Source organism: Trichosurus vulpecula, chromosome 7, assembly GCF_011100635.1.
Source record: "Trichosurus vulpecula isolate mTriVul1 chromosome 7, mTriVul1.pri, whole genome shotgun sequence".
Taxonomy (NCBI): Eukaryota; Metazoa; Chordata; class Mammalia; order Diprotodontia; family Phalangeridae; genus Trichosurus; species Trichosurus vulpecula.
This window is the reverse complement of record NC_050579.1, coordinates 217,272,225-217,287,438: the sequence shown is the minus strand read 5'-3', so window position 1 is coordinate 217,287,438 and position 15,214 is coordinate 217,272,225. Positions and strand designations below refer to the sequence as shown.

The following is a 15,214-nucleotide window of genomic DNA, read 5'->3' as shown; positions in this document are numbered from 1 at the left end:
ATAGATATATACCTGGAAAAGGAATAGGTCTGATCATCTATGGAGAGAGAGCCCATAAAAGCCATTAATATCCATGCAGTGTCAAAAGATCAAGAAGAAACCTCTAGAATGGAAGGTTTATGAAAAAAATTGGGCAAAAGTTACATAGGACAAGAAGGCGTTGATGTGGTGTGATCTATATGGTTTGAGAGAGTATCCACATTGAGAAGATCGTAGATTCATTATACTATTAAAGGAGAAAAATATAAATTAGCTAAAATGGGTTTCTGATAACATTCAGAAAACAAAAGGGCTTGAAGAGTAGTGTAGTTCAAAACACAGGTAGGTGAAATGGTTAACATTTTGGAGGAAGAGTCCCAAAAGACCTTGACACACTAGAATATTGGACTGAAACATGAAATTTAATGGAGGAAAATGAAGTCCTAACATTTGGATTCAGTAAACCATTTTGTAAATACATGATGATAAAGGTATGACTAGACAGTAGTTCCTCAGGAAAAGATCTGTGGATTTTAGGTCACAGACCTTTCATTACAGTACAATAGGGCAGCCGATAAAAAGCTAATTTGTCCTTTGGGCTGCATTAATTGGCATAGCTTTCAGGACTAGAGAGGTAACAATTCTGTTGTACTTCACTGGCCAGGCTGTCTGAAATTTTGTGGGTGCCACATTTTAGGAAGCATGTTATAGACTGGAGAGCGAGAACCAGGACTCCTTATGGACGTAATAAATGAGTATCAGTTCAAGGAATTGGGGGTATTTAACCTAAAAAAGAGAAATCTTTGGGGATATAACTGTCTTAAGTTTTTGAAGGGCTGTCACGTCAAAGAGAGGTTAGACTTTTTTCAAGGCAGTAGGAGGAAATTACAAAAGGGTGAATTTAGGGTTGATGTAGGAAAAAACTTTCTAAAAAGTCATATCCAAAAATGAGTTCACATTCTGAAGTATTAGGATCCCTATATTTCTTGATGTCTTCGTTCTAAACTTTGAAAATGTTTCTAATTTAGTATGTGAATTTTAATATATAACTTCTGGGTGTTGTTATGGGTCATACCTCAAATTGGGTTCTCCCAGCCATAATGACAAATCTACATGAAAAAGAACCCACTTAGAATTAAGTTATAATTGCTATACCACCATTCAAAGTAACACTTATCTTTCTGGAACATGGCTGAGAACTAGAAAGAAAGATCAGAGTAGCCAGAAGAGATTTCACAGTCAGCGAACTGTGTTCATAGAACTTGCCTCACTTTACAACCACAATAGATTACAGCCAGCAAATTAAACTTGTTGGGTGGGGGAAAGAGGGGAGGTTAAGAGGGAATAAAAGAACATTGTGATAGAGGTAAAAGTAAGGAATAATGTGTCTCATTGTTGCAGAAATACCACCAAACTGGCCATCAGGTGACCTGATCTCTCTGGGTACTTTTGCTTATGTATATAAGGTAGTTGGCCTGGATGTAAGGTCTCTTCCATGTGTACAATTCTTTGATGAAAGCCATGACTTGAAACCTATCAGCCACAAGGAATTCAAAAGCTTGGCTCTTGGTTTAAAATCAATTAGTCCTGTATAATTTAGTGATTCCTGAGGACTTTAGTATTTTTCTTCATCATACATACATATATACATACATACATTGAATGAATGGAGGCATCATGGTGGAGTAGAAACAACATTGACTTTGTAGGCAGAAAACCCAATTTTGAAACCTACTTTCTATGACCTTGGACAATGCAGTTGTTCTCCCTGCTTCAGTTCACTCATCTGTAAAATGAAGGTGTTGTACTGGAATAGATGGCTCAAGGTCCCTTCTACCTCTGATTCTGTGACTTGGAAGATGATCTCTAAAAAGTACCTTCTATTACTAAAATTGTGATTTATGGTGATGACTTTGAGTCTTCAAGAATAGGTAAAAATTTGCTTCACTGGTGGGTTGAAGGAGTCTGAACCTGTGATTTAATTGGTTTTTGGGAATTGTGAGGCAACTCCCTCTACCTAAACAGAAGCTAATATATGTCAGAGGTGGGACTCAGTTCATAAATTTAGAGCTGGGAGCTGGAAGGGACCAGAAGAAGCCAATTAAACCAGCTCCCACATTTTACAGATGAGGAAACTGAGGCCCAGAATGATTAAATGATTCGTTCAAAGTTTTTCTGACTCTGAAGTCAGCTCTCTGTCCACTATGCCAGATAAAAAGTTAGGAAAGTGTGAAAAGTGTTTGTGTACACACACATATATTTAAATAATCTCCACCTAAGATAGTTAAAATGTTTTCAAGCTAAGTATCTGAAGTACATAACTTTGAATTATCTGGAAAATTCACTTATGTATAACACCTAATTTATTGACAATGCTTGATAAATTAGGCATTGATATAATTCTTAAACATCTCCACAGGGATATGGAAAAGAAGAATGTTCTAGTTAAAATGTATGTTTAAACGATAAATCAGATGTACAAAATCTTTATGAAATGGAATTATTTTAACTATCACTTTAATTTAGGCTAAACATTTGTTATTTTTCTTATCAGGAAATTTGTGTGGTTCGTTTTACACCAGTGACTGAAGAAGATCAAATTTCTTATACATTATTGTTTGCATACTTCAGTAGCAGAAAGCGCTATGGTGTAGCTGCTAATAACATGAAGCAGGTTAAAGATATGTACCTTATTCCTTTGGGTGCCTCTGATAAAATTCCACACCCTCTTGTGCCTTTTGATGGACCTGGTAGGTATACAGATTAATAATTAGTTATGATTAAAATTAAGGATTTTCCTTTGGCCAAACTTCTTTCTTATAGTCTTTTCCTTCTGTAAAATTGTACCTAAAGCCAACTTAAACAATTTTTATTAAAGATTAAATGCAAAAACAAAAAAGGTAAAATATGTTAGTTTTTTATCTGAAATGAAATATTTGTGAAATGTTTATAGTAATTTGTGTTTTCATTTTTTACAGGGCTTGAACTACATAGACCTAATCTGTTGTTGGGCTTGATTATCCGTCAGAAAATGAAGAGGCAGTTTACTGCTAGTAGTAGCTCTAGTCATGTAGATGAGACTCCTGAAAGTATCCCAATGACCTTGCCCCCTGATAAAAAAATTAAAATCGAGATTTCTAATGAGGAAGAGCCAGAGGAAGAAAATGATTTTTTTAATTCTTTTACAACTGTATTACATAAACAGAGAAACAAGCTTCAGCAGGCTTCTCAGGAAGAAATTCCAGCTGTAATGGAGCCTATAGTGGAGTTGCTCAAACAAGAGCCTCCCAAACCTCTAAGGTTTCTTCCTGGTGTGTTGATAGGCTGGGAAAATCAACCTTCCACTCTTGACTTAGCAAATAAACCACTGCCGGTGGATGACATACTTCAAAGCCTTTTAGGTACCACTGGTCAGGTACATGAACAGACTAAGCCAGCAGTGGAACCAACTGTTACTGAAGAAATACCTTTAATAAATGAACAAATGAGCTCAAAAGAGGAAAAAACAGGTGTTTTGGACATAGCTATTGGTGAAGCAGATGATATGAAGACAAAAGTGAATGACCCACCCAAATCTGCAGACAATCCAGCAGTGGTAGAAGATACACCAGTAGTGGGAACCTCTTTACAGTTACCAGGAACTTTGCCAGGTCTCACTCTCAAAGGAAAACCACCAGATGTTTCTACTGAAGCATTTTTAACAAATTTGTCTATTCAGTCACAGAATGAAGAAACTGAAGAGGGTAAAGAGCAAGTATCCAAAAGACAAGATCAAGAAAATGCTTCACAAGAAAATAAGACTTTGAATACTAGTTCTCCTACCATGTCTAATGGAGGAAAAGGAAATGGAGATAACATAAGCACAAGTCCTGAAAATATGACTGCTAACGCATCAAGGTCCCCGCAATTCATCAATCTTAAGAGGGATCCCAGGCAGGCAGCCGGGCGAAATCAGCAGATAACTTTGGACAGCAAAGAGGGGGATAGTAGCCGAAATGAAGATAAAAAAAATATACCTAGTCAATCACATGACAAAGAGCATACTGGATTGATATTAACCCAGCCCACAGATCTAGAGGAAAAACAGACTTCTGTAGAAAAAGACCCACATTTTCAGCAGAGCAGCGATTCAAAGTGTGAGGATCAGCAGACAGCAACTTCAATAGAAAATGCACATACTTCTCAGGCAGAAGAGACAAAACATTTACAGGATGAGTCTTCAATGCAAAATATTGAAACTGTGCACACATTTCGAAGGGGACCAGCAGCAACAACTTCATCTCATTTTGAAGTAGGAAACGCATCTCAGCCTGAATTTAATTCCAAAACCACCAACTTTACTTCAAAAAGCATGAGCCCAGGATCAGGTGGAAACTTTTCACCTGTTAGGCTACAGCAACACAACTTTCAGCATCCTAAATCTAGTCCCCCTGGCTTTCCATTTCCAGGGCCCCCCGCCTTCCCCCCACAAAGCATGTTTGGATATCCTCCACATTTGCCACCTCCATTACTTCCTCCGCCAGGCTTTGGTTTTGCTCAGAATCCTATGATGCCTTGGCCACCTGTTGTTCATTTACCAGGTCAACCTCAACATTTCATGGGCCCTCATGCACAAGCATCAAGATTTTCAGGTCCACAAAACTTTTATCCTGTTAAAGATAGTCGAAGACCAGAGAGACGTCATAGTGATCCCTGGGGCAGACAAGACCAACAGCAGTTGGATAGATCGTTTAGCAGGGGGAAAGGTGACCAGCAGAGATTTTATAGTGACTCACACCACTTAAAGAGAGAGAGACATGAAAAAGAATGGGAGCAGGAATCTGAAAGACACAGACGTAGAGATAGAAACCAAGAGAAAGAGAGAGACAGGAAAAGCAGGGAAGAAGGGCACAAAGACCAAGAGAGGTCACGGCTATCACACAGTGATCGAGGATCAGATGGAAAATCAAACAGAGATAATAGGAATGTAGAGAAAAAACCAGATAAACCTAAAAATGAAGACCACGAAAAGGACAAAGAACGGGAGAAAAGTAGGCATAGTGAAAAGGACAGGGACAGATACCACAAAGATAGGGACCACACTGACAGAGCTAAAAGCAAAAGGTAAAAGATGCAGGCTATTTCAAAATCGCATTTAAATTACTGTTGTATGGTTCATCTTAAAATTTTGTAAGAATGCCTGCTAGGATTGTGCCATCTTTTTAAAATTCAGTGTTGGTGTTTTGCAGAAATGTCCGTGTTTTGGTACAAAGCTCTACGTACCAATGCTTGTCATCCTTTACATCATACCAACTATTCCTAGGTGTAGGAGTTTAATATTTTTCAAAAGTTTTACATTGCTGTATATTCAAAGATTTCTTTTATTAATATGCAATAAAGGCTTAGAAATTTTAGTTTTCTTCTGTAATTGGTAAATTTGGTTATATATGGAATATACTGCCTCATATAAATGTCCTTCAAGATGATTATTTCTTTAGGGCAAAGTTCACTGTAAGTTTGTTTTAAAATTGCACTGTTTTTAAAGGAAGATTGTAGAGGAGTTTAAAAATCCAAACTGAATTTTATTAATCAGATACTAATATAGCTGAGCATTTTTTGACAAGCCTTTGGAAGCCTGAGCAGTACATTTATTGCTTTAAACTGCACTTGTTTAATAAGACATTTTTAATGCCATAAACTACAGCTTTGTAGTAAACCATTATTTTCCCTTTCGGCTCTTCAGAAACTTGAATACTTAAGCTTGTACATGATCTTGTGTTTTGCTATCCTTTTTACTGTAAAATGTAAATATTTTAAGGGATATTTTGATTCTTAATCTGATAAAATTTTCTCACCTATCTTGTGTGTTTGATTTCAAAACAGTAAAAGGATGCTTTTCTAGGTTTTAATTACACTTAAAACATACTTGTAACAGATACATAGAGCTGAATATACATCATATATTCATCCATTGGTTAAAGAGAAGGAAAACCAGGAGTAGTTTTTTTTTTCCTCTTTCATACCCAGTTGACATTTTAAAAAGCAGCATTTCCCTGAGTGAATGTCAGAGTTGTATATTACCAGGGTGTACAGATATACTTCGCTCTATATAATACTTGTATTCCTGAAAAGTTGTGTGTAAATCAAATTTGTGTAAATTAAATAATTTTAAATCACAACAGTAGCTTTCTCTTTAAAGGAATCATTGTGACTCCTTTCACAGTGAATAATTACTCCCAATTCATCTTTAGTGTAAATCTGAATTTTAATATATAATGGCTTACTTAATGAGGTGCACAGGTATGTATACTACATAAACTGTGACACCCTATTCACAGCATTGTATAAGTGGAGAATCTAAAATACATATTGTGGGATTGCTGTAATTTAAAGTTTCTTCATGATACAAAGTAATGCAGAATTTGAAGCCAAGAGAACTAAATTTTACTTGTTTATGTTCATGAGAACAATAGAAATTAAAAGCAGCTGCACACAGGAGCATAGATATAGAGCTGGGACAGCCTGATTTTTTACTGTGGAGGAAATGAGGTAAATTAAGATAAAGCTTATCTTTAATAGCTATTACTGTTTAATAGCACTGATAATGATTGCAGGGTAAAAGCAGAGGGTTTTTTGAGTTTCATTATTTCTTTTTGGTGGGTGGTTGCCTATTCCACAAGAACCTTCTATAACACTGTTGACTCTTACATTAATGATCAGAAAATTATCCGAAATAAAACAGTTCTCATTCACTTGTTGAAACCTGATTTAACTTAACTTTACCTTTTTTCTCTGACAGTTTTAAAAGTCTTTAAAAAGTCATTTAAATTTTATATTTTAATTAAGAGGATTAATTAATCCTCTTTATCATTATGAAAAAACAGTGGTTCCCAATTAAGAGCAAGTAGATCTTTACTGGGTTTTTTTAAACCTTTAGCAAATTTACCATTTCAAATGGAGTCATTTAAAATCAGAAATAATTTGACTTACCTGGTTCTGGCTGAGCAGGCAATAGACACATCGTTTGCAGGCAGGATTTCTTGTTTCTAGGCCTTCACAAAGTCCAGGTAAAGAAAAGCAAGCTAGGTTATGGAGGAAAGCCAGGTTCCTAGCCATTTCTTGAGTTGAAATTCAGACAAACATTAAGCTCTTTTAGGGTATGGATACCTGGAAAGTAAGAGGTATAGCAGTTCATGGGGAAGGTGGCTTTTGAATTGTGAGGAGTGAAAGTGGCAGCTTCTTGACAGGCCCTAAAACTTTTCTTCAGTTCTAACCCTCATTTTTAATGTAGTAGGAAGGATTACATCCAGGCAAAATGGTTGAGAAAGGTAGTTTTTGGTAATCCCTTATACTACCTTTTTGAATGAAAGGACTCGGGTTTTGGGTTTTTTTTTAAGCCTCACTGTTTCTGTTACAAACATTTTACATCCATAGAGCAAGGAGGATAACCAGTTTGTCCTTAACTTTGAATCACCTTTCTGTCTCCTGAAAGATGAGGAAAAAGTTTGGAAGAAATCTCTTAACTGAGAGCTATTATGTGTTCTAGAAAATCGATGGGTTCATTTTAGTTACACCAATCTCTTCTGATTTTGGACCTTCCTTCTCCTTCGCTTCAACTACTTTCAACACCAGCCCCCTATGACTGACTGCCCCCTCCCCATTGGTACCCTGTGTGACTCCTTTCCCCACTGCAAAAACTATCCAAATAGGCGAAGTCCTAGTATCACTTTGTTCAGCAAGTTGCTGGAATATAAATGGATAAATTGGTTTCCAATTTGTTTTAGATTTAAAAATGTTTATGTAGGTTAAAAGAATTATATCCAACAAAGAAAGGCAGTACAAAGTACCAGTAACTAGTAAAAAGAAAAAAAGTGATATTAGTTTGGTGTTTAAACAAAACTACCAAAGTTGGGTGTTACACTTACTGTTTTATGTTGTAATATATATTTGGGCATGAGTCTTAAGGAGATAATCTGTTCTAGGCCTTAGGCAATAAGAATGTTGCTGGAAAATACAAATTCACTAGGAGAATTTGCCCTTTAAAGGAATCCTGTTGTGAGTCTTTTAAAAAAAAATTACTGAGCCCCCACAATTTTTGTAGTTTTCTCATATTACTAATTTATTATACTTAACTGTTAAAGTGTAAGTAAGATAATGGAGTATCTCACATTTTAGAGCACTGGACTTGGAGAGAGAGGACTGGCTTTTGAATCCCTGCTCCACTATTACTTAGTAGCTATGTAGTCTTTCTTGGACAAGTTATAGTGTATACTACCATTGTGCAGCTGTTGACTCTGCATTTTACCTGCTTTTCTTTTTGTCTTTGTATTTCTTTGTATTCTCATTACCTACAAAATGAAAGGAGTGGATTAGATGACTTTTAAGATCCTTTCCAGATGAATATTTGAAAAGCACTTTACAAATTACTTAATTAAGGTTTGAAAAGCACTTTACAAATACCTCATTTTATCCTCACAACAACCCTGTGAGGTTGGTGCTAATGTTATGCCCCCCATCTTATAGGTGAGGAAACTAAGGCAAAAAAGTGATATCACCTGAGGCTGAATTTGAACTTGAGTCTTCATGACTCCAGTTTCCAGTGCTTTCACCCACTTTTCTCTCAGCCCTGTGAGGTAGGTAATGAAATCATCATCCCCAATTTTGCATTTGAGGAAAGAGGCTCAGAGAATTGAAGTTACTTACAGTGATAGAACTGGAAATGTGACATCAGTTTTTTCAACTCCAGTCTTCCTTCTCCAGGGGTCTGTTTCCTTCCTGTTTGGTCCCTTGTCATTTTTTCTTATAATTAACTGTACACACAGCATTTTCTTACTGGCACTTGATGAATGTTAACATAAGACTGAAGAAGAAAAATCTTTACACAAGATGACAAGAAAGCACTACTAAAATAGCTAACCAAGTGAAAGCACATGGAGTTTTTTTCCATAGAGGTGGTCCCAATTTTCCTTCATCCAGCCATGAGTTCTCAGTTTCCCTTCTAGCCAGTGTTCCCTGCTGGGGAGATGGGTTAGGGGTGGATTCATAGGCCATGGAACGTCAACAATCAATTACCAGATGTTTATTAAGGGCCTATTGTGTGTCAAGCACTGTGCTAGGGCAGAATGAAACTGTGTTTGCAGGACAAAGACTTCGGGACTTCGTCTAAAAAACAATTCACAGATGAGGAAATGGCTCATGGGAGTGAATTGACTTGTCCAAGATCTGATAAATACTAATCACCAGTGGTGAAATTTGAACTTAAGGCCCTCCAGAGTCGGTGTACTTTCTGTTGTACCACAGGGGCCTCAGAGACAAACGAACCCCTAAGACCATAGATTTAGAGCTGAAAGGGAACTCGGAGACCTGCTAACAGACCCTCTTATTTTATAGGCTTGTAAAATAAGTGGCAAAAAAGGTGAAGTAACTTGCTTACGGTAACGTGTAATAGAGGTCACATTTGAACTCAAGTTTTCTGAATGTGATATCAGTGTACTGTGGCACACTGTAAGAACTAAGCAGGACTAGGAATCAGATTTGGCAGGCCCGGGAACTTGACATAATTGGCTGGACCAGTGAAACTTAAAGTGTCTAACTGCTTTTCCTTTTGCTTTCATATTTCTTGGCAATTTCTTGCCTGTTCCATATTTGGGGCCTTTGTGGCTATCCAAAGCTCTAATATGTCAACACAAATCTTACCCAAAGATCTCCATCCTACCTTCCCTACAAAACTACTGACATGAGTGTGGTGCTGTTCAAAGAGTTGGAGTGAGAGACCTTGGTTTGAATCCCCCTCTGGTCATTCAACTGCCTGTGTGGTCTTGGGCAAATCACTTGACCTTGTCTGGGTCTTTGTTTTCTCATTTTTAACATGAGGAAGGGTGGATTAGAAGGTGTCTAAGATCCTTTTAGTTTTAAATCCTGTGAATGCTTGGTTAAAGAAATTCACTTGAAGATGATGTAGTGTTTTCCTCTTAAGGTGATTATAATTTTAAAAAGCTTCCAAAGTCTTAAAAGTAGTGCAGTGGGAGGAAGGGTTATTTTTGAGCAGATGTTGCCTTTCCAATATTTATGTGTCTACCTTTTTACTCTTCTACCATAATGAAATAACAGGTATAAACAACTTGGTAGTTCATTTCTGGAAGATTTGTGATCCCTGGTGTTTGATTAACTATCATCATTACTTTAGGAATGATCAGAGGGAATATGGAACACATAAGATTAAGATAAATATAGGCATATGTTTATTTGCTCAGGATGCCTCTGAATATGTCTTGGTATTTTCCTCCCACTCACTTCAGTTTTAGTTAGGCTTTTTTATATTGTAGTGAATGTTCTAAACTTTTTCATGTGTGTAAAAGACCCCTTGGAATGTTTTTTTTTTAATCATAATTTGAGAAAATGCTATTTTTAGTCATTTTTCCTTAAGTTCATTATCCCCCTCAGAACTCCTCTAATTGTAACATGCTCTTCCCTGTAAGAAACACAAGCAAAACTAATCATTTCAGTAGCTTCACAATTTCTAGAGCAAGGTTTTACAGGTGAGTATACTGAATCAAGTAGGCTTAAGGCACTTGCTCAGGGTTAAACAAGGCAATAAACAACAGAAGCAGAATTTGAACATTGCTGCTCTCACTAACAGGCAGTGCTATTCCTATTGTACTACTCATCTGAAAGAACGCTGTAGCTCATATGCGTAGTTCTTCATCTCTTAAAGAGAAGGGAGTTGAATTCCATCATCTATATTCCTAGTTGTCTGCATTTCAACCTTAGTTAAATTTTCATATAGCTAAAAATAGACACCTAAGCATACTCATGGATACAGGCATATTTTTGGGGAAGTTAGTGGGTTGGGAAATTAGACTGACCTGGGCATAGCTTCATAGAAAAGGCTATAATACTTTGCACCCCAAATTTTGAAAGTTGAATGGGGTCAAAATGCACTCAGCAAAAAGCCATTTTCCCCGTAACAGCCCTGAATGATCTACTTTCATTACTGGGTATTTATAACCTTTTCAAAAAAGTTTCTTAGAAATTATACAAATGCAATTGTCTTTACAGTTAGACCTTTCTAAACAGATACTGATGCTTCTAGGCCAAGGAGGCAGCCACTTAAAATTAGAGTTGGAATAGTATAATGTTATAATTGTACAAAAATAGGTTAAGTAATTTCCATAGAAGTTCATCAGAGAACTCCAAAAGGAATTTAGAACACAGCTGGATCAAGGCATTTGAATGCCTTGAGCAAGATTTTAGCATTGTGTATCACTGTCAGCTGGGAATCTGAGCTTTTATTACAATAGTGGCCTACACATAGATAACATTTTAAAATCTATAAATTGCCTTATTACAAAACTTGGCAAGATAAATTGTGGAAACTTTACCATTTCTTACAGATAAACAGGACCAGAGAACTGCTGTTAACTTACCCAGAGTAATACTGCTAGTGTCAGAATTGAGACACGAATTTCTGTCTTCTGATAATAGCATTTTATCAACTATGTTAGCAGGCCCACTGTAATGTACATGTTACATATGTAAATGTTCAAATAGAGCTGTGTTCTCATTGATCCAAGAGATCCCTCCAGTGATACAAGATTGCAAACCATCTATGCTTCCCCATGCCATGCATGTTATACAGGCAACACCAGTAAAAGAATAGCAGCCTACTATGGAGAGAAAAATGTTCATACACTACAGATGCGGTTTCTAAAATCCCTTCCTGTGTTAAATCCTAGGTATACTAATTAAAAATCCCTTCCCCTGTATCTACTTAGCTTATTTTTCATACTGGTGCATTAAGTAGTAAATTGAGTATTTTGTCTACCCCTTGTCTAGCCTCTAGTTGCCATTATAGATCTTGCTAACAAGCTTTTACTGGCTTAAAAATCCTATATTTTTAAAAAGCTAATATATGCATCTTGCCATTTATTTTAAGTAATACTACCCCATTGTGGCTCTCCAGATGTAATTTTTAGTGTTGACAAGGGTATGGGATGTGTTTGTACAGCAGTCACCATGGAGCAATGTCTCCTGAAAATTGTGCAAGCATTTTGACCAAGGTTCAATTCTGCTACTGCTTCCTGAATGGGACAAAGAATCGCCCACATTTCTATTTGAAAAATAGAAAAAAAAAATGGTCAGAACTGGTAAAATAGACAATGTTTTCTAAACTTTTATAGGTAGGTAATTTCTAATTTTTAGGTCAATACATGAAACTGTACTCTGCTTTTGATAGCATAAGTAAATTAAGTCCATGTTGCCAAAGCTCCCATTTTGGTTCAAGTTAAAACTTTTCAAACTAAATGTTATATTAGAGCTATTAATTGAGCAATGCCTTCACAATGATCCAGATCCAGGGAGCAATGGTGTAATCAAAAGGCAGGTAGGTAGGGGGAAGGAAAAGGAGTCTAGAAAATAGTAAGTAGTTACACCAAATGAGCTGGAAGACATTTCTTTCAGTAGGCAAATATTTGCACACAAATACAATAGTAAAGATAACAAAAACATGCATATAGTTATTTACCTGGTGGTCCTATAATCTTTAAAAAATTGAGTATTGCTGATTGTCAAAATAGGTTTTCACATTTTCTTTTTCAGATATTGGCACCTCAATTTCATGTTAGCTTTCTCGGCAATTGAGTAACATGACTCTGGAATTACTAAGCAAAATGGTTGAGAAATGATGTTAATGTGTAACCCTGATAACTATAGTCAAAACACAGAATTCAGTTTGGCACAGTTCAACAAGTATTTATTAAGTGCCTAAGCTAATTACTGTATGAATTTGGTGATACAAAGTCAAAATAACGAAAAGGAAAAATCACTGACTTCGAAGAACTCACATTCTAAAATGAAGCACAACTTCGTGATATGACATAGATAGTTGGATATTTTGGTAAAATTGGTAGTCCACCTTTGAAAATCAAAATCTGATTTTTAAAGATTCATTTTGAGCAACTCCTAGTTTTGTGACATGTTTGAAGAACAATGTTAAAAGTTAATTGTAAAGGTAATGACTTCTAGTAGTATAAGAAGTGAGATCTTTTAATTAGCTTTATTAACATTAACTTCACTTAGCAAACCACAGTATAAACACTAGGACAACCGTAAATAAAAAACATTTAAAACAATTTTAAATGCAATATCAATTTTAAATAGTGATAGTGTTTTCCCAAGTAAGTATTACTAAAGAAAACTATTTCAGCGAAGCACATAACCATTACAATTTAAGTAACCTAGTCAAAGTCAAAGTAACTAATGATCCTAATGTTTAGGTTTACGTTGGCTATCCAAACCATCTCAGCGGGTAGCCTTATTCATCTCCATCATAAATATTGTATCCTTCTGATTTAATTAGCTCAATTTTTCTTGGATCTTGAAAAAATGCCACATCTTTAATTTTGCCAATAAAATCTTGGTTAAAAAGTCCTTGAGTAACCATCTTTATTCCCCGACCAAATTCAAAACCGCCCAAATAGCTGATACCACCATAATTTAAAGCAATGTAATTTTTTGTTGGATCAATGTCTTCAAAGATAATTAGATCGCCATCGAGGTAGACTTTGATAAAAGTCTGGTTTTGCACTACCCTTACATGATGCCATTGTTTACAACTTAAGAGAGCACTGCTATTCAGTAAAGGCACAGAGATTCTTTCTCCTAGGTTAACCACCACTTTTAGAGTTTGGTTGTGGAAACCGATGGCCAGGAAGTCATTTTCTTCGTGTTCAGCATTTCCCATCCATAAAATTAAGCCTTCTGTTGCAGTTGTGCTAAAATTTAAAGCTACAGTGGTGAACTGAAGGTCTCTTTTTTTATAATTTGGATCAACATACTTAATGTAAGAGTTACCAACAAATTTTGCTGTGAGAAATGAAGTTTCATTCTCACAGTATCTACCCACCCAACCCAGTGGACATAAACAAATATAAGAAGCAGGCTGAATAGGTATACAACGAGACTGATGGAGACACAAATTATTACTACAGTATATTGACTCTTCACACATCTTTCCTATCCAATGCGATAAGCATTTGCAAGAGAAGTTTGAGCCTTGTGATACACATTTTCCTCTATTCTTGCACACCTTATACCCACAGGGAGTTCCATCACAGTCACCTATGTTGGAACCACTTTTAGCACCTGTCTCGGTTAATTCTAATTCCCTATTATTTATAAGAATTTCTCTAACACAACCATCAAATCCAACAGGTTCATTCTCGATGGCCATAGGGTTGACAAGGTTTAAAGATGATACTCCTCCAATGTAAAAGTCTGTGGTTGTGTCGAGGGCTCTCATGCCAGCAGTGGCTTTTTTAGTGATGTTGATCCCATCTAGCTCCAGGTAGCCTTCATTACCGACTCTTCCTGCCTTAATCACATGCCAAAAACTCCTGCCAATGTGGACTTTCTGTAAGGACTGCAAAATGACTGTTTGGTCCCCAAGGTTGTAGCGTAGCTGAACAGAACTATCAGCTAGCGATAAACACAAAAAATCACCTGCCAAGAAAAGAGAACATTTATTGTAATATTTTAGTGGAGTTATAATGGGTAAAAATCATTTGGCTGCCCTACTTTCCTCTGTTCTATGAAGGGGAAGTACCAGAAGCAAGGATGGTAAAGAAAAATAACACTTGAATCTAGTCAGATCGTCCCCTAACTATATATGGGATCTTGAGCAAGTCACTTGGTATCATAAGGCATAGACTTAAGACTGAAAGGGATTTTCTTGATTTATATAGGATAAAACTGAAGCCCCATAGTGGTTAAGAGACTTACTCAAGGTCACAAAATTAATAAATGGATGAGTCAGGATTTAAGCCCTGGTTCTTGGATTCCAAATCCAATGCTTTAAAAAAAATTTTTTTTAAAAATCCTCTATGCTGCCTCTCTTAATCTGGTCCTTAGTGGGGGATGGGGAGTATGGACTAAATTCCTGAGGTTCATATGAATGCATGACAGCTCTTACTGGGTCTAATTACATGAGGGAGCTGGGAGCAATTTGTTCTTTTTGTAAATCAGTCTCCTACCATGTTTAATTAAAAATTCTTCCTATCAAATACAGATACTGCCCATAGAACATTGATTCCTAGGTGATAACAGTGTTTTACCTTGACTAAACAAGAATTTAGGTGGAGAAGTAAAAATGGTAGTCCTTCACAACTCATCATTCAGCTGGCCCACAGTGAGTACCATCCTCAGCTTGCTCATCAGGCCCTAATCCTATCTTCTGTGCCAGCAAAAGTAGGAACTATGG

At 36.4% G+C, this 15,214-nt stretch overlaps 1 protein-coding gene across 4 annotated transcripts in view; it reads left to right on the top strand.

The window, feature by feature from the left end:
- PHF3 (PHD finger protein 3) overlaps positions 1-5,816 on the top strand; it is a 98,867-nt gene extending 93,051 nt beyond the window's left edge. For all 4 annotated transcript variants that reach the window (XM_036769454.1, XM_036769456.1, XM_036769455.1 and 1 more), the window contains 2 exons: positions 2,534-2,729; positions 2,958-5,816. In XM_036769454.1, coding sequence (XP_036625349.1) covers positions 2,534-2,729; positions 2,958-5,086 — 2,325 coding nt within the window. In that variant the 3' untranslated portion in view covers positions 5,087-5,816. The remainder of the gene's footprint in view (positions 1-2,533; positions 2,730-2,957) is intronic.
- The last annotated feature ends 9,398 nt before the right edge of the window (positions 5,817-15,214 follow it).